General features: G+C 35.1%; 3 protein-coding genes across 3 annotated transcripts; 1 reads left to right on the forward strand and 2 right to left on the reverse strand.

Annotated features, from left to right (window-relative positions):
- Positions 1 to 1,254: 1,254 nt before the first annotated feature.
- On the forward strand, positions 1,255 to 11,438 carry LOC113112386 (cadherin-related family member 1-like). Its single transcript, XM_026277928.1, has 17 exons — positions 1,255 to 1,404; positions 1,910 to 2,005; positions 2,321 to 2,466; positions 2,543 to 2,593; positions 2,674 to 2,763; positions 2,927 to 3,013; positions 3,126 to 3,245; positions 3,409 to 3,552; positions 3,794 to 3,872; positions 4,015 to 4,115; positions 4,392 to 4,595; positions 5,189 to 5,341; positions 5,741 to 5,905; positions 6,929 to 6,996; positions 8,397 to 8,625; positions 8,714 to 8,968; positions 10,114 to 11,438. The coding sequence occupies exons 1-17, from the start codon at positions 1,344 to 1,346 to the stop codon at positions 10,660 to 10,662; spliced, it is 2,598 nt and encodes an 865-aa protein (XP_026133713.1). The 5' UTR covers positions 1,255 to 1,343; the 3' UTR covers positions 10,663 to 11,438.
- A 2,061-nt stretch (positions 11,439 to 13,499) lies between these two features.
- LOC113112390 (leucine-rich repeat, immunoglobulin-like domain and transmembrane domain-containing protein 2) lies at positions 13,500 to 16,421 on the reverse strand. The gene is made up of 3 exons (XM_026277931.1): positions 16,167 to 16,421; positions 15,041 to 15,816; positions 13,500 to 14,678 (listed from the first exon to the last, which is right to left on the reverse strand). The coding sequence occupies exons 1-3, from the start codon at positions 16,271 to 16,273 to the stop codon at positions 13,876 to 13,878; spliced, it is 1,686 nt and encodes a 561-aa protein (XP_026133716.1). The 5' UTR covers positions 16,274 to 16,421; the 3' UTR covers positions 13,500 to 13,875.
- A 309-nt stretch (positions 16,422 to 16,730) lies between these two features.
- LOC113112389 (leucine-rich repeat, immunoglobulin-like domain and transmembrane domain-containing protein 1) lies at positions 16,731 to 20,343 on the reverse strand. The gene is made up of 4 exons (XM_026277930.1): positions 20,046 to 20,343; positions 19,139 to 19,599; positions 18,354 to 18,659; positions 16,731 to 18,180 (listed from the first exon to the last, which is right to left on the reverse strand). Exons 1-4 carry the CDS (start codon positions 20,165 to 20,167, stop codon positions 17,138 to 17,140), a joined length of 1,932 nt encoding a protein of 643 aa, XP_026133715.1. The 5' UTR covers positions 20,168 to 20,343; the 3' UTR covers positions 16,731 to 17,137.
- Positions 20,344 to 27,921: the final 7,578 nt, after the last annotated feature.

The raw sequence follows: 27,921 nt of genomic DNA on the forward strand, positions 1-27,921 counted from the left end.
GCCAGTATAATCACAATAAAAGCGATATCTAAGACCATTTATAGTCATGTCAGAAACAGATTTAAGAAGATGATAATACTTTGCATAAATGGCAAATCACAAGTCATTTAAGGTTTCTATATATATATATATATATATATATATTATCCACATTGCTGATGTATATCTGACGTACCTGTAAATGATCACAATATAAAATATTTATTTTTTTTGACCTTTTTTCTCCCTCTTTCTTTGATTGTAAAACAAAACATTATTTACACAAAGGCTATTATTTATCAAAATTATCATACAAATTATCATACATAATTTCATTATGTAGAAAAAGCAAGATATATGCAACAAATCTGGGAACCATAAGCATTTTCAAGGCAGAGTCCAGTGTTTTCTGTGGTGTACATGCAGAGACACTTCTAGCTTGTGTGTCCCTGTAGACTGGTTCTGAGCACTACACGATGATGAAGGATTATTGTAGGTTAATCTGCTTGCCTGCCATCTGGCTGCTCCAAACAAATTAAACCTGAAAGCAAAGCCACACTTACAAATGTAGATAAAGGTAAATTGGCAGGTGGTTCCTTTTCTGATCTCTCAGATAAAAACGAATACAATCTATTTTTATCTGTTTGATTGATTTTTATTAATGTATAGCTCTGAACAATATATTTATACATATAAATGTTTTCCTTCATTCTAACGTTTTCTACTAAATAATCCACATTAGCTGACTGTAAAATATTTTTTTTGAGCTCTGCCGATAATTTAATGTTATAAAGCTCTAATGATAAAGGTTGTGAAAGAGTGAGATGGAGGCATTTGCTAATGCTGATGAGTTTGCATAACTTTGTTTTAAATGCGACCTGAACGTGTGCGCTGAAATATAAACTGGATTGTCAAAGAGATTAAGACAATAAATCTGCTAAAAGACCTGCAAAAATTATATTGAATGCTTAAAAAATTCATTCACAAAAAGATCATTTAAATTTTACTTTTAGAATTGGGTGATTCTTGTCATAATATTTCATCAGTTTTCAATGGGTGATTGTTCTTTTGTGACAGAGATCCAGCATCCGAATGTGGGATTTCAGTGGTACTAAAAGAAAATTCTCTAACCTGTCAGATCAGGTCAGGGGTGCTACTGAACCCCTCTAGTGGCCATTATTTCCCATGCTGCGAAGATGGGCTTGTAAAACTGTGCTCAGGGGTTATGGTGTGTCACTGGATTAGGCTCTTAGCACCTGTCTTAACTCTCCTCAGTCTGAAATAAACACCCTCAGAAGGACTCTGCTGTAGCTCTCTTCACTAGTGCGCTGTCTGGCCTGCTGTAACTGCTTTGCTTTCTTAAGATGAAGAATGATATGGAAATTCAGTTTTCATCAGTTCTTCTGCTAGCACATTTCTGCCTTGGTATGTATTTATCAGCATGTTTGAATACGGATGTGGCTCAGGCGTTTAAACATTCCTTTACTTGATTATGTTATACTGTCAAATAATGTATATAATCTTGCCCATTTTTATGTACTTCCTTGGTGTTTCTGTCTCATTTGCATCACCACATTTGCATTTCTGATTGACTGTAGGAGGTGAGCATACAGAGACTTTGCTGAAAGAAAATAAAATCTAAATTGAGATATAAATTAATTTCATAAATGTATCTATATAGTGGAATACCTATGATAAACCAGGGGATATTGAAGCATGTATGACGTAAGACACCTGTAATCCTTGACAAGTAGATAGAGACAGTCATTAGTATTATTACATTATGCCATGTGTGATCAAAGAAAAAGGACAAATCTTGTAATAGGTACAGTTGTTGTACAGCACATGATGTCTTGTCCTTATAAGTTTGGTCATGTTACATTGTTTTTTGTGGAATGTTATTCTGATATATTAATATTGTTGGTTACAGCACAGACTGATTACGCACCCTATTTCTATGACAATGGGCCTAACAGTAACAATGGTAATATGGCACTGTTAAATCTCTCAGAGGACACACCAAAAGGTAAGGATTTTTTATTTTTTTGTACCATCTGATTGTTTTGATCTCACTCTGGCTTGGTGTAAACAGTATTAAAGTGGCTGTTTTCCAAAGACCATGTGTCTTAACCTTGGTGCAAGGTTGTGATTTTGCCCTTTGACCTTTGTTGTTGATTGTGGTATATTGCTGAAAATTTTCATTATTACATTTTTATATCTTATTTTAGATTATTTTAAGTCATTCTGAGGCCCTTAATTGAGAACCACTGCTGTAGAGGTCATTTTGACTTGTGTGAATTATAAAAGAACAGAAATAACTACTTACAAATGTAAATTACAGGAACACAGATATATATTCTTAATGGAACCGATCCAGAAGGCCAGCCAGTAAAGTATGGAATGACCTTTGAACCCGGGTCCAAAGAATATTTTCGTGTCCATCCCAAATCTGGAGCAGTAACTCTAATAGAGGAACTTGACAGAGAGGTAAATTTCAAAAAAGTGTCACATTTTAAATGTGTTGAGAATACTACAGTGACACTATATCTTTTTATTTTCACAGGCACAAGATGAGATTGAAGTCTCTGTCAGTATCTCAGATAGCCTTAATAAAGTAAGTAGTGTTACTTTATGGGTCTTACCCAGTGTATGTGATGATCATCAGTGATTTTTCTGATGCTCTTGTCATGTCAGGTAGCTGAAAAGGTTTCAGTTTTTGTCATGGATGCCAATGATGAGAGTCCACAGTTTCAGAACATGCCTTCCATTGTAGATGTCCCTGAGGTGAGGAATTATGTTTAATGTTTTCTTAATTATTCTTTACAAGATCATTCAGGTTCCTATAAAATATGTTTTGGAAAATGCCAGGCCATCAAAAATGGGTTTGATTTGAAAGTGATCTGTATAAACAGGCTTGTTTGAAAACTGTATATGTGTGTGTGCACAGAACACTACATCTGGGAATAGCATCTACAAAGTGCAGGCAGTGGACAGAGACACCGGCTCAGGGGGATCAGTCACTTACTTCCTCCAGGTGACATCTGGCATCCAACTGAGATACCAAATCTGGTTATATTTGAAAGCAGAGTATTTTATTTAAAAAAATTTTTTTACATCAGAATCTCTATGCTTTTTGTTAAATCCAGAGCAGTGAACCGAGCACAAAGTTTGCCATTGACCATCATAGTGGTGTGTTACGGATAAAACCAGGTGAAACCCTCGATTATGAGAAATCCCGCACACATTTCATCACTGTGGTGGCAAAGGTGAGAGAGAGTGATTTGTTTGACTTTTTATACCATTTCAAGCTTACAGTATATCTTCCATTTCCAGCCTGTATCTGCTGTACCAATCAAAATGTTAATGCTTTGGCTTATAGTATTTATTGTATCATAATGAAATATGAAATAACACTAATTTTGTTTTTAGGATGGAGGGGGTATTTACAAGGGAAAGCAACAAGTGATGTCATCATCTGCCACTTTGACTATAAATGTGATTGACACTCAAGACACTCCTCCTGTGTTTGTTGGGACTCCTTACTTTGGTTATGTCTATGAGGTCTCCTCACCTGTGAGTGATCATAACACTACATCATGATTAAAAGACTATACTGAGCTACTGCACACATGCTCTCAAGGCAAGATAGCTTATCCCCTCCCAAATATAAAAGAAAAATTACAGTTGAATCCATTCACATAACCATCTGTCAACGTTAACTTTTTGTGCAAATACAAAGCTTTGTTTTTTTTTACCAAAAATCAATTGGTGCAATCTTTACTGCTAAATCACTAATATTTAATTTTATCTATAGGGATCTGAGATATTTACTGTTTTTGCCAAAGATGGAGACATGGATAATCCAAATCCAATCATGTATTCAATAGATTCTGGTATGTATTTTTGGTTAATATGAAAATGCATTTGCTTTACACATCTTTTGATGGCTGGAAGGAATTTTATTATGATTTTTCAATTCCACACCATTGGTCAAAACGTCAACAAATTCTTAATCTATTTCTTATATTTATTCAGGAGCAGATGGTGTTTTTGCCATCAATCAAACCAGTGGATGTATCATTCTGAAGGTGTACCCAGCAGACCTGAGGAGAGAAGTCTATAATATTAAAGTCAAGGTAAAATCTCCAGCTTCTATTTTTCTTGAACCAGATGTTTAATTACTAGACATTGATGGCCCCCAGATCTCTGATTTGAAACAGAGCATAAGCCAATTTCAGGAATAAGCCAATTACTAAAATCTCTGTTCATGCTATTTAGCTACATTTCTAAAATGTGCATCCTCATTACAAGTGTGTGTCAAGCTAATTAATGCAATGTGGCTGTTTGCAAACATCAGCTAGTATTAATGTATTTAGTTGTATTAATAATCAACAATATCTTCTTTTTCTCAGGCTTTAGAGGTTAGTCCAGAAGGAAAACGCTTGGACATTGCAGTCACCACAGTGACCATTCGGGTAGTGGATCTGAACAACCATCCACCCACATTCTTTGGACAGAATGGACCACAGAACGTGTTTGAGTTAACTATGTATGAGCATCCTCCAGAGGGAGAGTTCCTGAGAGGCTTGAAAATAACAGTCAATGACTCCGACCAGGTATGCATTGTTTTTTTTTTTTTCATCAGGATTTGTTTGTTATAGCTAAAATTAGTGTATGCATATTTATATGTGACCCTGGACCACAAAACCAGTCCTAAGTAGCACGGGTATATATATATATATATATAGCCAAAAATAGTTTGTATGGGTCAAAATTATAAATTTTTCTTTCATACCAAAAATCATTAGGATATTAAGTAAAGATCATGTTCCATTAACATATTTTGTAAATTTCCTACCATAAATGTATCAAAACGTAATTTGTGATTAGTAATATGCATTGCTAAGGACTTCATTTAGACAGATTTAAAGGTAATTTTCTCAAGGTGTTTTTTTTTTCTCCATTAGATTCCAGATATTCAAATTGTTGTATCTCTACCTAATATTCTCCTATTCTAACAAACTATACATCGACATAAAGCTTATTTATTCAGGTTTCTGATTATGTATAAATCTTAATCTCAAAAAATCTCAATCTCAAAAAATCCTGATCACCCTATTAGTAATTGTAAAAATAGCTTTTACTTATGCTTAATTCAATATCTCAAATGTTTTGTGTTACCAAACGTGTTTATCCTGTACGTTTTCAGGGATCAAATGCAAAATTTCACCTCAGACTGGTGGGCCCAGGCCGCATGCTACGAGTGGTTCCTCAAACCGTCCTGAATGAAGCCCAAGTCACTGTCCTGGTAGAGGATTCTGCAGCAATGGATTTTGAGAAATCACAATTCCTGACATTTAAGGTAAAAAGATTTTGCAAAAAAAGTTGCATATGCTATATGATACAGACATGCATGTTTGATTTTATGCGTTAATTGATTTTAAAGTGCAATAAAATAACGAATTTATTCTTTTTTATCCTCTTCTTCTTCTTATATTTTTTCTTTTTTTTTATTTGAACACAAGATTTGGCTTATAATAATAAAAATTACTTTTGAATTAATTTCGGTTTCAAATAATTTCCTTAATTGTATCAGGGATTGTATGCATTGTATGCATTCCTTAATTGTATCAGTGACACAAATGAGGCACAAATGGCCTGAGAATAACCCTACACAATTATACATACAGAAGTATTATACATAGATTCAATAATCATAATATGTTAACAGTTGCAGAAATGTTATGCTCATTGTTTCCAGCTCCTCGCTGTAGAAGTTGACACCCCTGAGAGATTTAGTGCCACGGCAGACATAATCATTCATCTGCTAGACACCAATGATAATGCTCCCAAATTCTCCTCTGATTTTTACATCGCCCGGATTCCAGAAAATTCGCCCGGAGGATCCAGTGTTGTGTCTGTGACAGTGAGTACAGAACACACTAGACATAAGCACAAAAAGATGAACATGTTTGTCATCCTCTCCAGATTGTTCTCTGTTACAGAAAAAAAGACATTTGAGGGGGTTGAATCAGAATCCAAAATCATGCTCAGTATGTAAATGCTTGCTAAACAGTCTATGACGTAGTAAGCAGCCAGATGGCTATCATTTTCATTCAGTTGTGTAACGCTAAAAACCCAGATTTGAGCTTTAATAGACAAAAATATCATCAGGCTGTGGTCATTACAGAATTCTTGTGGCAATAACATAGTTTTTTTAATCAAAATAAAATAAAAAATACAGTATAATATATATATATATTTGTTTTTCTTTTCCCGAAAATAAATGCTGTTCTTTTTAAACTATCTATTAATCAAAAATATTTATATCATGGTTTTCACCAGCAGCTGTTTTCAACAGGAATAATTGACGTTTTAAAATATATTTAAATAGAAAACCGTTTTAAGTGTGATAATATCTGACAATTTTATTTTACTTTTTCTAAAATGTTTTTGATAAAATAAAAGCAGCCTCGGTAAGGAGACGATACTTTGGGGAAAAATTCTGAAAATGTATTTCTGAAATAAGTCTAATATTCCCTACATCTAACCACTGTGCAGGTATGAGGCTAAACTCATCTCTGTCATATCGGGGTCCAAATGTGTTGCACTTCATCAGTAGATAGAGAGATTGAACCCTATCGAGATAAGCCCTCACCCTGTGTTAAGCAAGCACTTGCCACATGGGAGTTAGCCTCTTTCCAGACTACATTCTATTAAATGACCTACCGGATTTTGACTTTGGACATAGTTTAAGAACATGCTACAACCAAACAAAATGAGTACAAGGCAAGTAATGATGTAGGCTGATTAACAAATCCCAGATTGCTCCTAATGTTCTGCCATTTGGCTCAAAACGTCATCTGTTCTGTTACGTAGATGTTGGCGTTACAGTTATGTATTGAAACAGATGCCAGTCATTGATGTTTGCTACTTACGCTCTTTACAGGCCACAGATCCTGATTCTGGTCTTTGGGGTGTGGTCAGATACTCCATCTATGGCTCAGGATCAGACCTGTGAGTACCCTGCTAGAGTACTGTAGAGATCTTACAGATGCAATGCCAGTTGAATGGTATAAGCCACATTAAAAAAAAGTTGCTTATGCAACATCAACACAAAATACAGATTATTTAGAGAATGGCGGAACAGGAGGGATGTAACCTCACCTCAGTTCATCACACACAGCCTACAGATACTAAAGCTAGACTGAATTCAACCTCCAATAACGTTCTGTGCTGTTGTAACACTAGTTGCATGGACTAGCTGTACCCAAGACGATCCAATTTAATTTATATTTTATTAGATTTCTAAGTCACCGCACAAGTAGTTGAAATATTCTCGCCATCTTGGAACAGGGTTCAATCCTCCTGCTGTTCTCGGCTCTTGATTTAACAATCCATCTCTAGCCCCAGAGACAGACTCATGATCTCTGATAGGAGAATTCTTCATATTTTATAGAGCATAAACACATAAATACAAACCATATGAATGTGTAAATGATGTCTTGTTGGCAGAACAGTCATATTACATTTTTGCGATAAGCCTTTTTACTTCTACTGTCTCATTGGAAAGGATGAGTCAGCATGGGATCTTTTCTGTTTTGTTTCTGACAAACAGACTGCACAGCTTGTGTTTCATTTTATTTAACTGACAACAACTCTAAACTGTCAACATGCTGACCTCTATCAATTCCATGTTTCATTCATTCATATTTTATGTCATCATCAGTATTTAAATAATATCTAATGAGCAGCATTGAATCAGTAGCAGAACAACAAAACAGAATTTCTGGAGCACTGAAAACAAAGAGTTCCTTGGCCCTCCATCTCATTTAATCCACTAATGGGATTTGGGCAGGAAATAGACTGTTCTCCTGGTCATGTAACAGGCTCACTTAAAGGTTCAGATAAATCGCATTTTCAAATAAATGCTGTTCTTTTTAAATGTTTACTAATATGAAATGTTTATTAAGCACCAAATCAGCATATTAGACTGATTTCTGAAGGATCATATTATGCTGAACACTGGAGTAATACATGCTGAAAATTCAACTTTGACATTGAAAATATATTAATATAAGACATTTTATATAATATTTAATAATAATATTTCTTTAACAACATTACTGTTTTTGCTCTACTTTTTGATCAAATAAATGCAGCTTTGGTAAACAAAAGCAATTAAAATTTTTTATATAAAAACAAGTATAATTGACTATATATAAGAATATGATATTTCATCCTGTTGACAATAAGTATGCATAACAGTTTTCAAATGGAGAGATTACCAGAGATTGACACATTTATATTGTGTTCTGAAAGTTTTATATCATGTTAACATCTCTCTGAACAACAAGCCCTGTGTAATCCCAGTTTTCACTATAGAACTCATTTCATGTCTTATATTTTTTATGCAGTTTTTTCATTCAGCCTGATTCTGGAATCATCTACACTCAGCCCTGGGCCAGTCTGGACACCGAAGTCAAATCCAAGTATAACTTCTATGTGAAAGCCGAAGATACTGACGGAAAATACAGCCTTGCAGAAGTCTTTGTCACCATTATGGACCTCAATGACCATTCACCAGCATTTCATGAAAACTCTCTGGAGAAAACGATGGTGATTGGTGCACCAGTGAAAATAGAGGTTAGCTATATCCATTGTATTGTGCCTTATTTTCTGTTTGTTCTGTTTGTTGTCAACTAGTCAGTTGACTGTGTTTGATGATTTCTAGGCAATTGATGAAGATGCAGAAGAGCCCAATAATGTAATTGAATACTCCATCATGAAGTCTGACCCAGATGACATATTTAACATTGATGCAGACACAGGAGAAATAAAACTGAAGCCGTACATCAAATCCATGGACATAGTGCAGAATATTACCAATCACAAAGAATGTACCTGGACTGTGGTTGTTCAGGCCAAAGACAGAGGTTCACCTTCCTTCAGCACCACTACGGTGGTTAAGATTGACATCACAGAAGCGGTAAGTGGGTCTTTATTATCAGTCATTTTTTCTGAGAATCCTATTAATTTGAAATATGAAAGTATATATGTATGTGTATATATGAAAATATGATTGTCAAAATGCATAATTGAAAAGGTTTCAAGTTGTTTTGAATGGTAGTCACATGATTGCACATGTGCTGTAAGCCAACAAAGCTATCAGAATATAAATATATATTTTCACTGCAGGCTAGAAAAATACATCTGAAACATGCACATGGAAAATAAAAAATCTGTATTGTGAGCAAACCTCATATCAAACCTAGCATAAGTTTTGTGTTATTGTGTGCTTTACAGATCAAATCCAGAATGATTTCATACATCTTGAGTCTGAGAACTCGTCCCTGGACTGTTTTCAGCATTTGTTTGAGCACTGTAGTCCTCGCCATCTGTCTGACCATTTTCATATCCACCATAATTTTCTGGAAATCTGTGAAAAAGTCCCGGGTCCAGCCAAGGGGCAAGATCAGAAAGATTATTAGGAGGCCCTGACCATGAGACACCTTGACACAAACACCAATACTTAGAGTTGTCTTCTTTTTATTTCATCCTTCAATGATTTTCTTGTTGTTTGAAGGCAAGTAAAAAAGTCTGTAAAAGAGTACACAAACATAGTTTAAAACTTATTATTCAGAATAAAAGCATTTATTCTGTATTTTTGTGGCTCCAAACAATAGCCCGTTTCTCCATTCAGTCTTCGTCATGCAGTAGATGTTTTTGAGATGATAAAAATGAGGCAGCATGGTCTTAATTCTGAGTGCCTCATTTAACCCTTCTGATCTTGTCTTACTATATAACCAGACTCTGTTGTAACAATCTAATTAATTTAGTCTTCACAGAACTTATAAAAGTTCAAATTAGTTCAAACATTACCACCAGTTATCGATCTGTTCTCAGCTTTCGAGATGCCATGCAGTGCTTTCTAAGCCATACAGTATACTACATTATACTGATTCTCTCTCTCTCTATATATATATATGCTTTGTTGCCTGCAGTTGTCTCTCTAGGACTTGAGTTGTTTATCTGTCTCCTTATTACCATGTGTCTCTCACCAAACAGCAAGAAGCCTATAGTACGTCATCCTTGAGTCCTATGGACTTGATTTCTCTTTGTGCTCTTTTACAGACTCAACTCAAGGGACCTTTGACGTCCTTTTTATTGAAAAGTAGGGAAAATCCCTTGCAATTGCTAGGCTTGATCAGTGGTGTCATTATAATCATGGTTTTAGTAACAGTTTTCATATCTACTATTTTGTACATGAGAAATGTAAAGTCCAACAAGATCCTACCCTCCCGTCGCATTATAAAAAGAAAGCGTAAACCCCGAAGACAAGAAGACTTCCAGCAACCATTCAGAGAGGAATGTTATGGAGGTAAGTTTAGAAATGAGGATCTGGAGAGCCCTACAGCAGACAATATCAACTTTAACAATAACGTCAAAGTGTGTTCTCATCGAGCCCCTCCGTCGCCTCCTAATGTCCCCATCATGCCCCCGCCGTTGCCAACGCACTATAGACACGGTGAACGGGGGTGGACGGTACCTACAGTTTCTGCCTCAGTGGCCTCCAAGGCAAAGAAAAAATCTCAAAGGGGAAAAGACAATACTGTCAACACAGCACTGGTTTCTGAACTCAAACTTAGACTGGAGCAGAAAAACATGGCAAACCGATACTGATGAAATGCGTGTATATAAATACCAATGTTCAGTGGAGAGAAGACTTGTCCCTCTGCTAATTCTCTGTCATGTTTCTTCTGACCAAGGAGATTTAAGGCAAGATTTGAGCAAGAACAAGATCTCAGCAAGCCAGCTCTGGAAGCTTCTTACTGTACAATATGTTTTCTAATGCGTGCAGTTTAGCTGGAATTGCAGGTTGAACCTAGTTGAAATGAGGCAAAGTGTCCCTAGCCAAGACTAACACCCTGATAATCGGCATGCTAGGACTCTGTGTACTGCCCTCTTCTGGATGGAAAATAATTGGTTAATGTTTACTGTATGTTTCTCAAACAGTTCATGCATACATACATGCTTTTTCTTTTTTTTTACTTTGGATAACTGGCATGGAAATTTAATTATGACTATGTTTTTTTCTTTGTTAGTTTTTAAAGGGATTTTTTTTGTGTGTTGCTGAGGCCAGTAAACACATGCATTCTGATTATCATATGGTATCTTTTAGACCTTGAATAAACACTTGCAATGCCAAATTCTGAACAATAATTCGCTGGTTTATTTAGTAAATGATTTTGACTGATGGACCCCTGAAAATCACAAGCAGATAGGATATTACATAATTATTTAAGTAAATAGTTATCTTCCTGGCCTTTATTGAGGAAAACCAGCAACGTTACCAAATTGTGCAATGTTTCATCAATTTAATGTCATTGTTTATGAAGTTTAGTATGAAATGTCAAATAATCGTTGGATTGATCTCTGTTTATATTCAACCTTTTGTAAATAAATTGATATTTACTTCTCATGTGTCATGTTTCATTTTAGCATAGTAAGTAGCATAGCACATTTATAAGGTGGTCCTGTAATATGAAACTGCTTTGAATTGTGTTTGTTGCATTTTCTTATTCTATTATGAGCTTAAGGATTGAGAAAATGTGATATATTTTACATCAGTGCCACATTTTGTAATATTGGCTGATAGTGCAGTTGGTGACCTAAATATTTTTTTCTCGTTATTAACAAAAAAAAATATATATATTTATTTATATATATATATATATATATATATATATATATATATATATATATATATATATATATTATTTTATGTAATTGTACAATTCAAATTTCAGTAACTTACCATGTCCAGCTGTGATTTGGCTATTTTAGCATGTGCTTGTTTCTTTTGAGCTTAACGTCAAATTCAGATTTGGCGGTGATATTAAGATTTAGAAGACAAATTATAAGTTGTGTTTCTCTGGCATTCCTAAATCTATAAACATGGGTTTATCCATTTAAAGACATATGCACTGTATATTTTAAATGTGTGTGCTATTTAACTTTGGAAATGTTTATGATTCTTTCTTCTTTAAAAGCACCCCAGCACATGAGACAAAATTGCTGTGATGAGGAAAGTCTGTTTTCAGATAGTAAAAGCGCAAATGACATGGAATTATTCCCTGAAGGAAGCAAGTAGGATTACTGTTTTTTTAGAGAGGATTACAAACTTGCAAAATTCACTGATGAACAGGGATAAAAGAAAAACAAAACATTAAAACCAAGATGCGTACATTTTGACTACTTGATTTTGGAGTCCTCTGGCTAAGGTCACAGAGATCTGGATGTAAGTCAGCACACTCAAACACATCTGTACTCTTTAAGCACTTTCCCAGTACCAAAAGCATATCCATTAGAACATTTACAAAATGTTCCACTTACAGATTTCTGAGCATGGGTATTATGTAGAGAACTGTGCTCTGCTTTAGTGACGTAGCGAGACTGATGACTGGTAACCTGGTTTAGCATGCACTACAATGGTAAAAACAAAGCGTAACTGTCAGCAAGCCCAGATTGGTGCAGCACAGCGTGATTCAGCAGCGCTAACCATTCAGCCTGATGGTGGAAAAGCATTATTTGTTATTTCATGCATATTCACAAATGAATCTTGAGAATTAAATTTAAAGCAGAATTTTAAAAACCTTGAATTGCACTGTCCACAATCTATCATACATCTAAGTATGTCTGATATACATTTATATACATGTATCAAAATCAACTACAGAAACAAGTTCGGAAAAAACATTTCCATTGTAATTCATACATGTACTGACAGTTGAATGGCATCTAACTTGTTTAAAATATATATATATATATATATATATATATATATATATATATATATATTATATATATATATATATATATATATATTAGGAGTAAATACATTTTATAAAATAATATTTATACCATTCCTTCCCCGAAACAACAACTTAAAGTTCAAATTAAACTCAGTTTCAATTCTTTCAAAGGTCAGTGTATTTCAGTCTCATATCAGTCATTGTTCAGTTATCATTGCCTGTATGTGGCTTTTTCCTTGGTTTGTCAAAGGGTTTGCCAGCTGACGTGTGTGTCTACTTTAAAAGATGTGCATGAAAATATGTTACATAAAACACACCAATGAATTTAACAATCATAGTGCAATAATAATAATAAACAAAGTAGTTGTATTTTGAATGTTTTCGGTCCCACTTTATATTAGGTGGCCTTAACTACTATGTATTTACATAAAAAATAAGTACAATGTACTTCTTGGGTTCATATTGTATTGTAAAACACTTTTGCTTCTATTGAGGTGGGATAGGGGAAAGGTTAGGGAGAGGCTGGAGGTATGGGTTAGTTTAAGGGTGGGTTAAGGTGTAAAAGTATGGGTCAACAGTGTAATTATAAATGTAATTACAGAAATACAGTTAAGCATTGGCTGATAAATACAGATGTAATTACGTGTAGTTTTAAAAAATATATATAAGTACAATGTAATAACATGTATGTACACAATAAGTACATTGTACTAAATCATTAATTAAAATGTAAGTACATAGTAGTTAAGGCCACTTAATATAAAGTGGTTCCATGTTTTTCTATACTTTGAGCACTAGTAATTGCCACTAGTTGTCAAAATGCATTTGGTCCCTTGTATATTAATGGTCTTTGCTTTTATTCAAAGATTTCCTTTGGTCTTTACCAGTTTGTTTATAAAAACCTGTCTGGTAGCAGCAGATCCATGAGGTCAATACCAGTTGAGACTCTCTTCTGAAGATTGTGGAATCCATATAAGCATATTAACTGTACTCTGATCTCTACTCTAGCTAGATAAATATAATTAAAATGAATATTTTCATGGGTATTAATGAGTCTATAGCTATCTTTGAGTGTGTGTTGTCAGTTAAGCTCAGCTGTTGGTCTTTGTTCATTCTTTGTTTTCTGTATCTTCTCTGCAGACCTTCGTCTGTCCTCCTGCTCTTTGCTGGACTCCTTACAGAGGCCCTCATCACTGGCAGCTTGGAGACTGTCAAATGTGCCCTGCCTCTCGTCAGGCATGTGAGAGCGTTCAGAATGTCTCCTGTTTCTCCAAATCTCTGTGCAACGCTCAAAGCAGTTGAACTTGGCATTGGTGGTGCAGGCATACATTCCTGCAGGCACTGCAAGCACCATGGCAAATACAATGACGACAATATGAATGAGCTTCTCTCTCTGTTCCATCTCATTGAAATCACTGCCTGTCACAAATACAATGCACTGGCCCTTCTGAGGAGCCTGTTTTTTTAGAGTAACACAGATTTCATATTTAGTGGCTGGTAGCAGGTCTGTGACAGAGTATGTGTTGATACCTGGCCCAATGTATATCTGCTCCTTCTTAATTGTGTCATAGTGTCCAAAATGGATGGTGAACCAGGTTTCAGCTGGATTTTCTGTCACAGCATGCCACTCAATTGTGATGCCATAGACTGTTTGCTTGGAAATACGGATATCGATGTAAACATTTTCCTCAGCGATAGCAGCAGGGAAGCCTGAGGAATGAGACACAGAGCCTTCCGGAGACTTCACGTCCAATAAAATGCTGATGGAGGAATTGCCAATGAAATTTTTGGCAGTGCAGGTGTAGAGCCCTTGATCGGCCGGATGGAGCGAAGGAATGATCAGCTGAGACCTGATAGTGTCTTCATCCACACGGCTCTGAATCTCTGAACACACAATGAACATTTTTTTTAAATTAAGGACAACGTAACAACAATTTATTATTAATATTTTTTTTATTACAATATTTTATATATATATATATATATATATATATATATATATATATATATATATATATATATATTATTTTAATAGATAAATATACAATTTATTAATATTTTATAAAAAATATATATTAATTAATAATGACTATTTTGATGATATGCATTATTAAGTATGTTATTGCATATTTATAGTGTCATTATATATGTGTGCACTAATTGAGGCTTAAGCACCTAATTTTTAAATAAAGATATCTAAGTTATGGTAAACATATGTAAACATGTTTTAATAGAATATCTCTTACCATGAAATCCTCTTAGTATCTTAAGATCATATATCCATCGAACAGCAGGTTCAGGTCTGGCCGTGGCAAAGCATGTTAACGTGATGTTCCCTCCTAACAGCACAGTGATGTTAGTGTCTGGGGAACTGACCACTGGCTTCACACACGTCTTTAGATGGACCTCATGAAAAAATTTTCCTGCCTTGAAATCAGGGCCAGAGCATGTCAAATATGAGTTCATTAGAATGAATGGTGGACTCAGCGATTTGATGAACTCAATGAAGCCTCCCAGGCGACAGTCGCACAGCCATGGGTTCTCGTGAAGCGCCAGAACAACATTGGACACTGTAGGTTGTTCATCTTTGTTTTCTGTGTGATAGAGAGGCCAGTTGAGGAAGACGTCTTTAGAAACGACTGAGAGCTGATTAGAGGACAGATCCAAATAGGTCAGGCCTGGTAGAAACTTTAGCGCTTGTTCCGGTAGGGCGTCGATGCGGTTGTGCTTCAGGTCCAGGATCTTAAGGTTGGGTGTTTCCTCGAACGCTGTCCATGGTACTGAACGCAGTTTGTTACCCTGCAACCTGAGCTCCGTCAAGTTGCCCAAACCTTCCAGACTTTTGATATTTATGATAGCGATGTCATTGAAGTTCAGCCAGAGATGCTTTAGTAACTTAAGATGGGAAAACACTGCCTTTGGTAGCTCACTTAACTGTGATTTTTCTATTCGGATTTTAGTCAAATCTTCTGGTATGTCCTTAGGAATGCCGGATAATGGTGCTGCCATACATGTGAGTGACCTAGAAAAAAGGTTTTTATTTTATTTTATTTATTTATAAAAAAAAATTATTAAAGGTTGGATGACCCCTGACATTGAATTTATAAAGTCAAAATTATGTGTTCCCTTTCTCTGGGGAAGTGTTTGGTGAGACAGTAATGGCATTCAATGGAATTCAAATAAAATAAACAAATACATAAAAGCACATACACATATATAACCCATTTTTTACTACATTTTTTACACATTATTTTCTTTAACATAAGGGACAAAAAGTTCCTACAATCATACATATATTCATATTTACAGATTCTCACATTGTGCTTGCCCTGTTCACAACATCACAACAACAATCAAGGAACTGAAACTAACCTCCCATAACGGTCAGTACCACAGGAGCATCCTGGAAAACACTCTGAGCTGATATGACTAAATAAAAGAAAGAAAACAATAAAACAAAATATAATTGAGGCATCCATAGTCTCCTATAAACGTCCACTCAGTGTCTGCGCACGACATGACTGCCGGTACAGTAGAGCAAAGCCTATTATCAGTAATCCTAGACGTACCCGCGAGAGACTGATTGGAACTTATTTGTAGGTCTGACCTACTATTGTAAAAAAGGAAGTAAATGTTACACTTTTTAAAATAAATAAATTATATATATATATATATTGCAAAATGTATTTTGAAACATATATGGGTACTACTAAGCTACCTGTGACCCAACATTTCAGAATCATTATGGTGGCACAGATTTCACATTAACATAAATAATGTCACATAAACAATTATGACAATGTTGGTGTATACATTGTAAAAAATAAATAATAATAATAATAATTTTTAGAAGTGAAAATTGTTTCTACACCAATTCTTTTCTTTTCTTCAGTGTACAACAAATCCCAACTAATATTTTTCCATTATATTGTTAAACTAGACTCTTTTTTATTTTGGTAGAACAGTAATTTTGTAATATGAACTAACTTTGGAAATTAATAAACAACAATATATATAAGCATTTCCCTTTGAATCAGTTCTTCCTACCACTGTTCGAATAGGCAAACGTCTATATCTACATGTTCCTTGGATTGCTCAGCCAAAACCCCACCACCAGCCAAATGCTTAGTTTAGAACCAAGTCCAAAAGCAACAAAGAGCAATGTTACCAAGATAACATAAAAGTCTTCACTTGTGCACTTTGTTACTTATGCTAAGTATCCTGAAGCTTCTTTATGAATGGCCAGTCATGTACTGCTGGTACAGATTATGTGCACTCAGGTACTGCGGCTGGGCCTGGATACTGTTGTGGCTGCGTGGTGGAATTGTGGCTGAGGGATATTGTCAGCAGAAATATTCATTGGGCTGTCCCTCAATCTTAGCTGTGGACTCTGAGTCGAGGCTGGACCGGGCTGACAGCAGTCTGTTGGACTCCTCTGCATTCAGTCTCTTGAGATATTCCCCCTCCAAGCCTTTGGCCTTGGTACTAGGAGACAGAGTCTCAAACGTCACATACGAGTCCTGAATGTCTTTGGGCTTTTTGCCCAGAAACTTCTTGATTTTCCTTTTGAGTGCCCCGCAGCACACGATCACAGTCAGAGGCACGGCTATCACACAAGCAACCGTGATTACTACAACATTAATGAGCTTTTGGGTTCCATTAGCACTTGCCGCTGCATCTGTTGAGAAGATTACACACTGCTCCTTTTTGGGGATCAACCCCTTGACGCACACACAGGCTATGTATTTGGTTTTTGGCACCAGTCCCTCGATGATGATCCGGTTGTTGCCTGGACTGACATTAATTCTGCGCATATCCCTCTCGCCAAACACGGCGTAGAGGACGCTGAAAGCTGTTGTGTTCTTGGCGGTTGGTGCCCTCCAGTTCAGACACACGGTATAGTCCGTATCGCCAATCACTTTCACAGAGCGCACAACCCTATCAGGGTCTTGCTGCAGTGAGGATGTGTTCGCAGCCAAGTTGCTCAGATTGGTCTCTAAGAACCCATCAGGACTGGCCGTTTGGGCATATGTCCTACTGTTAGCGGCATTGTCACTTTCCATACCTGGATATGGGCCTGTGTAGCTCAAGGTGGCATCAAGTGGCAGTGCATTGTTGGGTGTTTGGGAAACATATGTTGCGATGTGTTTTTCTTGATAGGCTGCCTTGACTATAGGGTTTGGCTTCTTGGACTTTACTTTGGTTTTTGGATCCACAGTCAGATTCTCAGCTTTGGGTGCATCACTTATGATCAGTGAAATGACGGCTTCTGCACTCCCTGCATAATTTGTTGCTTTGCAGATGTATTTTCCCGTGTCACGATAGGACACGGCAGGCACACTTAAAATTGACCACACTATTCCTTCCTTCGAATTTTCCAGTTGAGCTGCAAAATTTGGAGGAAAATACAGAACGCTTGAGTACATTCACTGAAAATGCAAGAACTAATTAGTATTGTGTAATCACAGTGCATTGTTGTGTCCGTGCCAACAGTGTAATCACTGTGCATGTGCACTTCTGGCTAATGCTGCTTAGCCGCCTGCCACTGCGCTGACTCACCTGTCCCATTCAGTGGTTTCCCATCTGCCCTTCTCCAGGCCAGCTCAGGGATGGGAACTCCAATGGTTCCGCATCGCAGTAAGACATTGTTGCCCATTGCACTCCTCACCCGGGCTACGGCCGTGTGGACACGAGGGCCCTGACAGCGCCTGAGCTCAGCATCGCTAAACAGAACTCCAGAGAGGCTTTCTGGATCGGCGCACCTGAGCCTCGTATCAATAAAAGCCACCGACAGACTTGGAGACTTCTGGAACTGGACCAAGTCGTATAATCGACAATCACACAACCAGGGGTTGTCATGAAGACCTAGGGCAAATCAAATGTTCAGTGGCAAGTTACAACAAAACTCTTAAATAAAGAAAACCTTTGTACTGTAAATACATAATATATATATATATATATATATACAGTATATAATATATATATATATATATATATATATATATATATATATATATATATATATATATATATATATATATATATACAGTATATAAATAATTGTAAGAGCATTTCCTGTCTAAGTGTTTTTTTTTGTTTTTTTTTTTTTATCTCATGTATTTTTATGCAGGACTTTTTAAAATGCAAAAAACAAATAAATGTTGCAGGATTTAATTTGAAATGTTTTTCAGTCATAAATTGCTAGTAAATTTCACGAATAATTGCAAAGAAAAGACAAGCAACACTTAATTAAAACGGAAAATTATGAAGTAGAATGACTGCAATATAATCTACTATATACAAAATAAATTAAGAAAGGAAGACAAAGGACAAACATACTGTACCAAGAATAATTTTTGAACTTTCTGCTCCCTGGGTGGGTTTGACAGTCAACCAAGTACTGAGCACCTCAGATGGCAATGTCAGCAGATTATTGCTGGATAAATCCAGGTAGGTTAAATTTTTCAGGTAGGATGCAGCCACAGATGGTAATGAGGACAGTTGGTTGTTGTGTATATCGAGTAGCCTTAGACTAGGCATGTCCATGAGGGATTCCCACGGAAACGAAGTGAGCGAATTTCCATCGAGCCTTAGTTCCTCTAAACTGTACAAACCCCGAAAACTGTCCGAGTTGAGAGAGGATAAAACGTTAAAAGACATCCAAAGGAATTCTAAATTAGAAAGATAACTAAAAGTCTCGCTCGGGATCCTCTTGATGGCAGTCTTTTCAATCCGAAGCTTCGAGGTGTCGCCTGGGAACGAGGCAGGTACCAGGGAAATCTCGGGATCGTTGCAAATCACGCTCCTGCAAAACGCATTAGAACCAAAAATAAAGAGTCATAAGCAGGGATTTGAAAGCATGCGCACATGGATCTTTAAAACCAGCAGTCTTTGACTGATGCTAAAAATGCTTGTGAAAAATTACAATTTTTAAACGTTAGTCATTATTTTTTCTAAATAAATGTACACATATTGTGCAATGAAAATAGAAATTCTTGTTTTCTAGATGGAATTGACTGAAAAAAAATCGAATTTAAATTGCCATATTTTAAAAAAAAAATACTCTAATAAACAGGCTAAATACATACGTATATGTTTCTGTGTAAATATTTATTAAAGATAATATGTAATGTATAAAATACAGCCAAAATACTGCCGAGTGTGCAATGCACAAAAACCAAAATGCACAAGTGGTACACCACATTACAAATAGGGGAAAGTTAGATTTAATGAGATAAAATACAGACTTACCTGGCTCTTGATCCATCACTCAGGTTATGATAAAAGCAGCTGCATTGGGAAGGACAGGTACTCCGAACAAGTGGAAAGAAACAAGATGCCAGTAGGAGACCCAAAAAGACAGTAAAAGACATATCGCTACTGCTACTAGTGTCAACAAATCACCGCTGAACGTAGTTTTAATGAAGAACCATCCACTTGTAATTATGGGGAAAATAACCAGCATGTAATCGCCTCTCTGCTCCGATGTTCCATAGTGATGTGACTGCTACGAATCCAGCAGATAAAAAGGACAGATGAGGATTAGCAAAAGCATGCGCTTTATTTTCATTTAGATGAGGATGCATCTTGGAATCTGATAGGCTATAAAGAAATGCAGCTGTTAATTAAAGGGAGAAAATATTTCTGAACTGGCCATAACGTTGAATACCAATCCCCGTCTAGCTCTAATCTTCTACCTCGCAGCTAAACTATGAAATTTGTTTCTTCACTTCTAGATTTCATAAGAGCTGGTGATATTTTGGAAGATGGTCAATTCTGGCTGTACCAGTCACTATGGCCTAGGAATTTATTGCGCTGAACATTGGGGAGAAAAAAAAATTTAATTGTCAAATTTCTCTTTTTACTTGTTGAACTTTTTATAGCATGTTCTAATGTGCTATTTTTTTTATGTCTCATTTTCTTTCTCTCTTTTCTCTCAGGTATTTCTTGTACTGTATAATAGTATGTTTTATTTAATTGTATTATTGTAAAGTGTTTTGAGATGCTACTCTTTTAAGTCACTATAGAAAATAAATGTTATTATTATTATTATTATTAATATTATACTAGCACAGAATCGCTTCAGGTTTTCCCCCAGTAGTAAACATAAAAGAACTAGTGTGTAGTAGGCTATGTAGGTAATTTCTTCATGTATTTGTTGAGCCTTCATGGTTAATTAATCTTATTACGTTAGTTTTGCTTAACTCTTTTTGAGTGTTATGCATTTACTTGTTCACTCATCAGAACAGTTGAATGTTTAATGGTGTATACTACATCAAAGTAAAATCTTCAGCATGAGACTTAGAAATCCAACTAAGACTAAATCTCCTGCTTGCTCTCTATGTGCAGTTCAGCTGTGGCACTCCTCTGAAGACCATGCTGTTTGGCTGGGACCCCTATGGTATCCTGGTTTACTATGCTGTTGTGGAGAACACAACCCTTGTCTCTCCTAAACTGAGAATGGTGAGGAAATCATGTCTGAAGCACAGGAGACATCCAAAGAAGATAGATCATCCCAAAATGAATCATTTACTTACCTTTCTGTCTGTAGAACACAAAAATAATATATTGTAAGGTTAAGTCATGCTGGCTTGAATTACTATAATGACAGATTACCAGTAAACCTCACATAAAAACATTGAATCATTGAGTCAGGAATTTGTTATTTCTTTATTTTTTTGAATGAATGAATTGAATAGGTGCACAACAAGTTTTGTTACTTGATCACAAATCAGCATATTAGAATGACTGGCACTGAAGACTGCAGCAATAGCTTATAAAAATCAGCTTTGCCATTACATGAATAAATAACACTTTAAAATATATTCATACTTGTAGTATCATTTTTACTGGATTTTTTATGAAATAAAATTAGAGACAGAATCTGATAAATAATATTAGTTTTTAAACTATTTAAATATTCAATACTGTGTGCATAAAATGAATCTGTTCTGAATGTATTCTTACAGATTGCAGCCATTTTGGCCAAGACATTTCCTACTTTCAACTTCTTTGAACTCCCTTGGAAATGAGAACTACAGTGGAGGAATCTGGCAGTTGCTCACTGGCCAAAAGATTGATACTTCTGCTATAGAGAACAAGTCCAAATAATCTAAGAATGTTATAACAGTTAATGTCCTGGTAGTTTCTAACAGATATGACACTCTCATATTGGCAATGTGTGCTTACAGTGTGAATAGAAAATAATCACCCCCCTTTAAAATAAATGACATTTGATTGCTTTTCAGCCTGAAATAAATATGAACACAGTTTTTGTTTTATCCAGCTGTATTTTATCAGTGAAACTTATAACATTCAAGTGAAAGATTTAACACCAACATGTCATAAAAAAAAAAACAGAATCACCAAGTTGGAAAAAAGGATCACCCCCTTGTTTCAGTAGTGTTGAACCACTTTTAGCTTTAATTTCAGCCTTTAATCTGTTGGGATATGTTGTATTTACTCACTTTGCACTACTAGAATTTGCCCAATCTTTTTTTTTTTTTTTTTTTTCAGAACTGCTCAAGTTCAGTTAAATTTGAAGGTGGCTGTTTGCGGACTACAGTCTTCAAGTAATTCCACAGAATTTCAGTGGGGTTTGAGTCTGGGCTCTATCCATGCAAGGACATTCACCTTTTTCTCCTTTAACCTCTGTGTGCTTTGGGTCATTGTCATGTTGGAAGTTAAACATTCTTCCACAACTTTCTAACAGAGGGCAGCAGAATTTGCTATTTTGCCTCAACCAATTTTCCTTCCATCCTGATGTGTGCTCCAGTCCCTGCTTCAGAGAAACACCTCCATGCTTTGCTGTAGGAATGCTGTTATTTGGATGATGAGCTGTATTGGATTTCCACCAGTTATATCATTTGGGGTTGAGGCCAAACAATTACATTTTAGTCTCATCTGCCTCAGAATCTTCAAGGTGTATTTTGGCAAAGCTCAGTCATGACTGCATGTTCTTGTGGAGTGGCTTTTTTCTTGAAACCTTCCCATATAAGCCACATTTGTGGAGAATTTGTGATAATGCCTCACATGCACACAATGACACACAATGACAATTACTGCAACTCTTGGTAGCCTAATTTCCTGGCTCTTTCATCCAGTTTGGAGCAACATCCTGATCCAGGGAGGGTCTGTGTTGAACCAAATACCTTCCACTTCTTAATAACAAACTTCACTGTACTTCTAGACATCAAAGGAGCCTTCAAAAAATGTTATCCATCTTGCACCACTTTGATCCCAGAGATCATTTGATGGGTGTGGTTCTTTTAAAGGGGGGTGATTCTTTTCTATACTAACTGTATACCACCTTTTGTTGTATTTTTGTGGAGTGATTAGGAGTGGTAGTTTGGTTTTTAATATTTAATATAGAAGAGTTCAGCAAGTAATACAATTTCTAAACTGATACCTAACAAACCACATAAGCTGCCTCTAATGGAAATGTTACAGAACGGGGTCCAATTTTATCCCTATCATTACAAAGCACATTAAGAAGATAACTTGTGGCTGTCATTTAATAAGGGTTAAGCTGCTTCCATAAAAGTTGTTTTGAAAGGAACCACATTCAGGAACAATATAACCTATTTTTGAGGTTGTGGGTGAACTTCCGAGATATTTTATTGCATATAAGTGCTGCTACACTGTACATCAAAACTGGATTTTAAATGTCACAATTAGTGAAAATCCGTCTGCTTATAAAAAATAAACAAATTAATTTACTGAATTTACTTACTCTAAAGTATATTGATTTATTTCATGTTAACCAAACGTACAGTTTGGCACAACCAGGAAATAAAGTGTACTTTATTTTCTACATAGGGAAATCATTTGCTATGAGATAAAGGTCTACATAAAGCTTATGAGTCAGAATTAGGCAAGCAACATTTTCTAATCCCAGAAACAACGGTGCTTTTCATGAAAACACATTCCCCAGTGCACAAGATTAGTCAAAAGGAAAAGATTATGCATGAGACTCACTGCGATTGGAAATGTTCAGACTGGTGATCTCATTTTCCCCCTGCAGATTCTGCCGCAGTTTCAACATGAATCATTCTGGCATCTGAAAATTAATAAATTAGTGCCAAATCATGTTTATGTTGGTATTTTGTACTTTGTAAAAAAAAAAAAAAAAAAAAAAAAAAACAACAACAACAACACTTTGCCAGGTAACATAAAATGTTTTGTAATTAAAAGTATTACAAATATTTATAGTTTCAATTTTGAGTAGTGTGCATGAAGTGTGAATAACAGAAATATCATTACTAAAGAGGCTGAATATCTCAAGACAAATTAGCATATAATGGCAAGTAATTTTGCAAGAAATGGCGTAAAACATACAACCTTTTGGCTCAACAGGGTTTACTTTAAAATTTCTGAATTTTATCCAACATTTGGATAATCTTATAACAGACTACAATACATGCAAATGCAAATAGCATTTGACATAAGATAAGGCTTTAGCTTCTGCAACTATGTATATTTATATAGCATTACTAACATATTATTGGATATTTCTAATATGATCTTGCATTCAGAAATCCAGACAAATAACTGAAATTGAAAACAAACTAAAATATTTTTAAAACTATAAATGTTGTCCACTTATGTGCATACATGGAAATAATGTTTATAAAAATTCTATAAAATATCTTAAATCATCACTGCAGATTTTAAAAAAAAATGTGGTAATTTTTTGGAATTTGTGGATGGCAACCAAGTCACAAAAGCCATTAGTAATTTTGAAATATTGCTGGTATTTACAGTATTTTTTGTTAATGAAAACCAATGCATAACTGGCATAAAAATTGAATTTCATTGTCAAGACAAAATACATTTAGAAAAACATGGAGTGTGGTGTTTTTTCCAAACTTTTGAAATCAGTCTGCTGTATATTAACAACATTGGCCTGCAGCTTTTTAAAAATCCAAGTGAATTTGCTTTGAGGTCCAGACAAGTGAAATAAATAAAATCACACATACAGTATGATGTCACTATGATATACAAATGGTTCTTTGATATGTTTTCAGTTTATAATATGCAACACATTGTACTGACATCAAGAGTATCTGAGCCGCTGCCCTGCAATCCAGAGTAATCAGTCACAAGCTTACGATCGGATGTCCAAATGTTCAAGAGCAGAATGAAAAGTCAGATTGGCTGACAGAAGTCAAGTATTTATGTTTGATTAAACAACATTTGAAGTATATTATGCAATCATTACGCAAATGTAAATGGGAAGCAGCCTGTCATGTCAACAGAACTGGCAGTTCATGCTGCCAGCGTTTTTCACAAAGAGTGATAGTCAACACAACATCAGTGAAAAAAATGATGAAAGCAAGGTCCATTTATAGTAGCAACAAACATTTTGGAATATTGGAAATTTGTGCTACTCCGTGTTAATTTATAAACATCAAATAAATGTATGAACAATTAGACATAAAACAGTCAAAACCATTTGTTTCTTTTTTTTTTTAAGAAATTGTATTTTAAAGGATTATGGACATAGTGTAATCTGGATTACTGATGTGTGCGTCATTGCTCTTTAGAGAGCTCTGTGTTCTTAGTCATTTAAAGCAATAAAGTCATTTTAACTATTTTGTTGAATGAAATGGTATAAATGCATATTGCCTGCATGACTTTTGTAGTAATTTGACCTGACCTTAAAAAAAAAAAAACCTGAATATCAAGAATTATTTAGACACATAAATAAAAATAACACTGTTAGTGGATCATTTAAATGTTATCTATATACTATTATAGTGTTTATTAATGTTTCGAATTAGCTTTAGTAACTCAAATTAAAACTATATGAACATTTCTAGTTTTTATTTAAGTTATTTTTCTTGACCCTCTAAAACTAACACTCTCTATTCTATTTCTATTCTACCTACTTGTTCTTTTATTTATGAAAAAAGATCCAATAACACCATCATTCTCTATTCTTTTTCTATTCTATCTACTTTTTTCTTTTTATTTATCAAAAAAACCTTGCTATGTCTACTGTGGTAGACTAAATTTCCACAGCACTTACATAATATTGCTCTTTTACTGGTTGAATTGCTTCTATAGCTTTGGATAAAAGTGTCTCCAAAATGTGAATATTAATATCAGAATTAACTTGAGCCATTTCAATACAATGGTGTAATAAAATAAAACCTTAAAGCACTCAGCCAGAGGAGAAATTAGTATAATTGAGTTGAATTTATTTAAAAAAATATATGAATTTACATTTTAATAAAATAATAATAATAATAAAATAGTGTAATTGAGCTTTAACTCTGAGGTCTGAGAAATCTATTTTGTATTAAATATTTAAATGTGAAACTGATGTCCAGGTTTTCATCTGTTAATATGAAGAGAAACAGAGAGCTGATGATGTGTAACTATATCTTATCTTGGGTTAATTTTACAAGTGACTAGCTTGGCTGCTGTCTGAGCCAGCCTCCATTAATGAAATTGTTATTTTCTCAACAAGGTTAGTATAATCCTTTTGTTTATGATTCACTCAGGCACATGGATTAAACATTTTAAATCATTTTTTCCCTGCACATCTTAATCTGACACATGCAGCATGTCTGTGATATGTTACACTGCATGACAAGAACACACAGTTTCAAATCAAACACTGTCTTCACATATTACACAGTATGTGCAAGTAAACGGTAAAACAAACATACAGTAATCAGGGTATGAACACAAATTAATTTGGCCAGTACTAAAAATGTACTTCTATTTAACAGATTCGGTTTCAGAAACATATTAAAAGATCAACCACAACTGATTTTTTTTTTTTTTTGCCCAGAACGTGCCCACTAGATAATTACAAATGTTCAAGGAGATGATCTTACGAACATGTAAAAACGTGTTTCTTCACGTTCAGTGATTAATTTCTTAAAAAAATAATTCAGAGTATCTTGATTATTGTTAGTGTTATGTTTAGTTCTTGTTCTGTTTTCTCTGTGTTTGATTAATTAACTTATTATTTATTTTGTTTGCTCCCCTTCGAATACTCGCAGTTCTCCCCTTAGCCTTTATCCGTTCTACTTTGAGTTGAGTTGTGCATGTCTTTTAAGTAAAATACGATTATTGGTTTTGCAACTTCTGCCTTCGTCTGCCTTCCTCAGACACAACCGTGACAATTATCCTGCCAACAGAATATTACAATCAGAGCAAAATCTGAAAGTGTCAAAACACTGAAATAAAACACAGCCTTCATCTGACTACAGAGCCTATAAAATGGGAGTTTAACCATGATTGCTCCAACTTAAACACAGACATCATGAATTAATACTTTTTACCACAGAAGATTACATGGTGAACTTGTTTCTCATGATTTCAGATTAGATCAGAACAGAGTTGGAACAGCACACAAACTTTGATCCTCAGAGAACAAATCGACTGAAGAAGAGGAGGAGGGTGGATTGGGGATATGACGCATATGCTTCACACCAAGCCAATGCAAGGAATTAAAACCATATTTCCAGTGAATGAATAGACTGCAAAGACAGGCTGTAGAGTGAGGGATTAAAAAGAGAGAGGGGAAGACAGAGCATATGAGAACAACAGCCACAAATAAATAAACCATATCATGTGATGCAAAGGTTTATTATTATTATTACATTTATTTTTTGTGTGGGTTTGTTCATTATAGATTTTCCACCATTGAGTAAGAAAACATACCTTTTCTTTTCATGGATTTATACCACTTTGTCTGCAGAATAGTATCCAACATAAATATCACTTACAATTATTTTTTAAATGGGACACACACACACACACACACACACACATCTATGTTAATATTATTCAGGTCTGGCTGAGTATGTATGCCCTACTAGGGCCATCTTGTGGCCATCTTAATTGAATTATTGGTTTGTATGCCTATACAGTAGTGGTCAAAATTATTAGGACATTAGTATTTTCACAAGATAAAAAATGCTTTTACGTCAGTCATTACCTTTTTCTGTAGTGCCAGTGTCAGAAAATATCAGTTTACATTTCCAAACATTCATTTTGCCATTAATTGTCATAATCCAGTGAGATTTTTGTATGTTTAGGAATCAGACGACAGACAGTGCTGTGATCTCTTTCTGGAATAAACAGGAAGAATCAGAAGAAAAAAAAACTG

The sequence above is a fragment of the Carassius auratus genome, chromosome 13 (assembly GCF_003368295.1).
Source record: "Carassius auratus strain Wakin chromosome 13, ASM336829v1, whole genome shotgun sequence".
In the NCBI taxonomy this organism is placed as follows: Eukaryota; Metazoa; Chordata; class Actinopteri; order Cypriniformes; family Cyprinidae; genus Carassius; species Carassius auratus.

What these genes read in the sequence shown, in the direction of transcription:
- LOC113112386 (XM_026277928.1), top strand. Translation starts at nt 1,344, where the DNA reads ATGAAGAATGATATGGAAATTCAGTTTTCATCAGTTCTTCTGCTAGCA. An exon ending in TAGAGGAACTTGACAGAGAG is followed by an intron (nt 2,467 to 2,542) that starts GTAAATTTCAAA and finishes TTATTTTCACAG; the next exon opens with GCACAAGATGAGATTGAAGT. An exon ending in CCAGTGTTGTGTCTGTGACA is followed by an intron (nt 5,906 to 6,928) that starts GTGAGTACAGAA and finishes CGCTCTTTACAG; the next exon opens with GCCACAGATCCTGATTCTGG.
- LOC113112390 (XM_026277931.1), bottom strand. Translation starts at nt 16,273, where the DNA reads ATGGATGCCTCAATTATATTTTGTTTTATTGTTTTCTTTCTTTTATTT. An exon ending in GGTACTGACCGTTATGGGAG is followed by an intron (nt 15,817 to 16,166) that starts GTTAGTTTCAGT and finishes CCTTTTTTCTAG; the next exon opens with GTCACTCACATGTATGGCAG. An exon ending in GATACTAAGAGGATTTCATG is followed by an intron (nt 14,679 to 15,040) that starts GTAAGAGATATT and finishes TTGTGTGTTCAG; the next exon opens with AGATTCAGAGCCGTGTGGAT.
- LOC113112389 (XM_026277930.1), bottom strand. Translation starts at nt 20,167, where the DNA reads ATGTCTTTTACTGTCTTTTTGGGTCTCCTACTGGCATCTTGTTTCTTT. An exon ending in AAGTTCAAAAATTATTCTTG is followed by an intron (nt 18,660 to 19,138) that starts GTACAGTATGTT and finishes GATTTGCCCTAG; the next exon opens with GTCTTCATGACAACCCCTGG. An exon ending in GAAACCACTGAATGGGACAG is followed by an intron (nt 18,181 to 18,353) that starts GTGAGTCAGCGC and finishes CAAATTTTGCAG; the next exon opens with CTCAACTGGAAAATTCGAAG.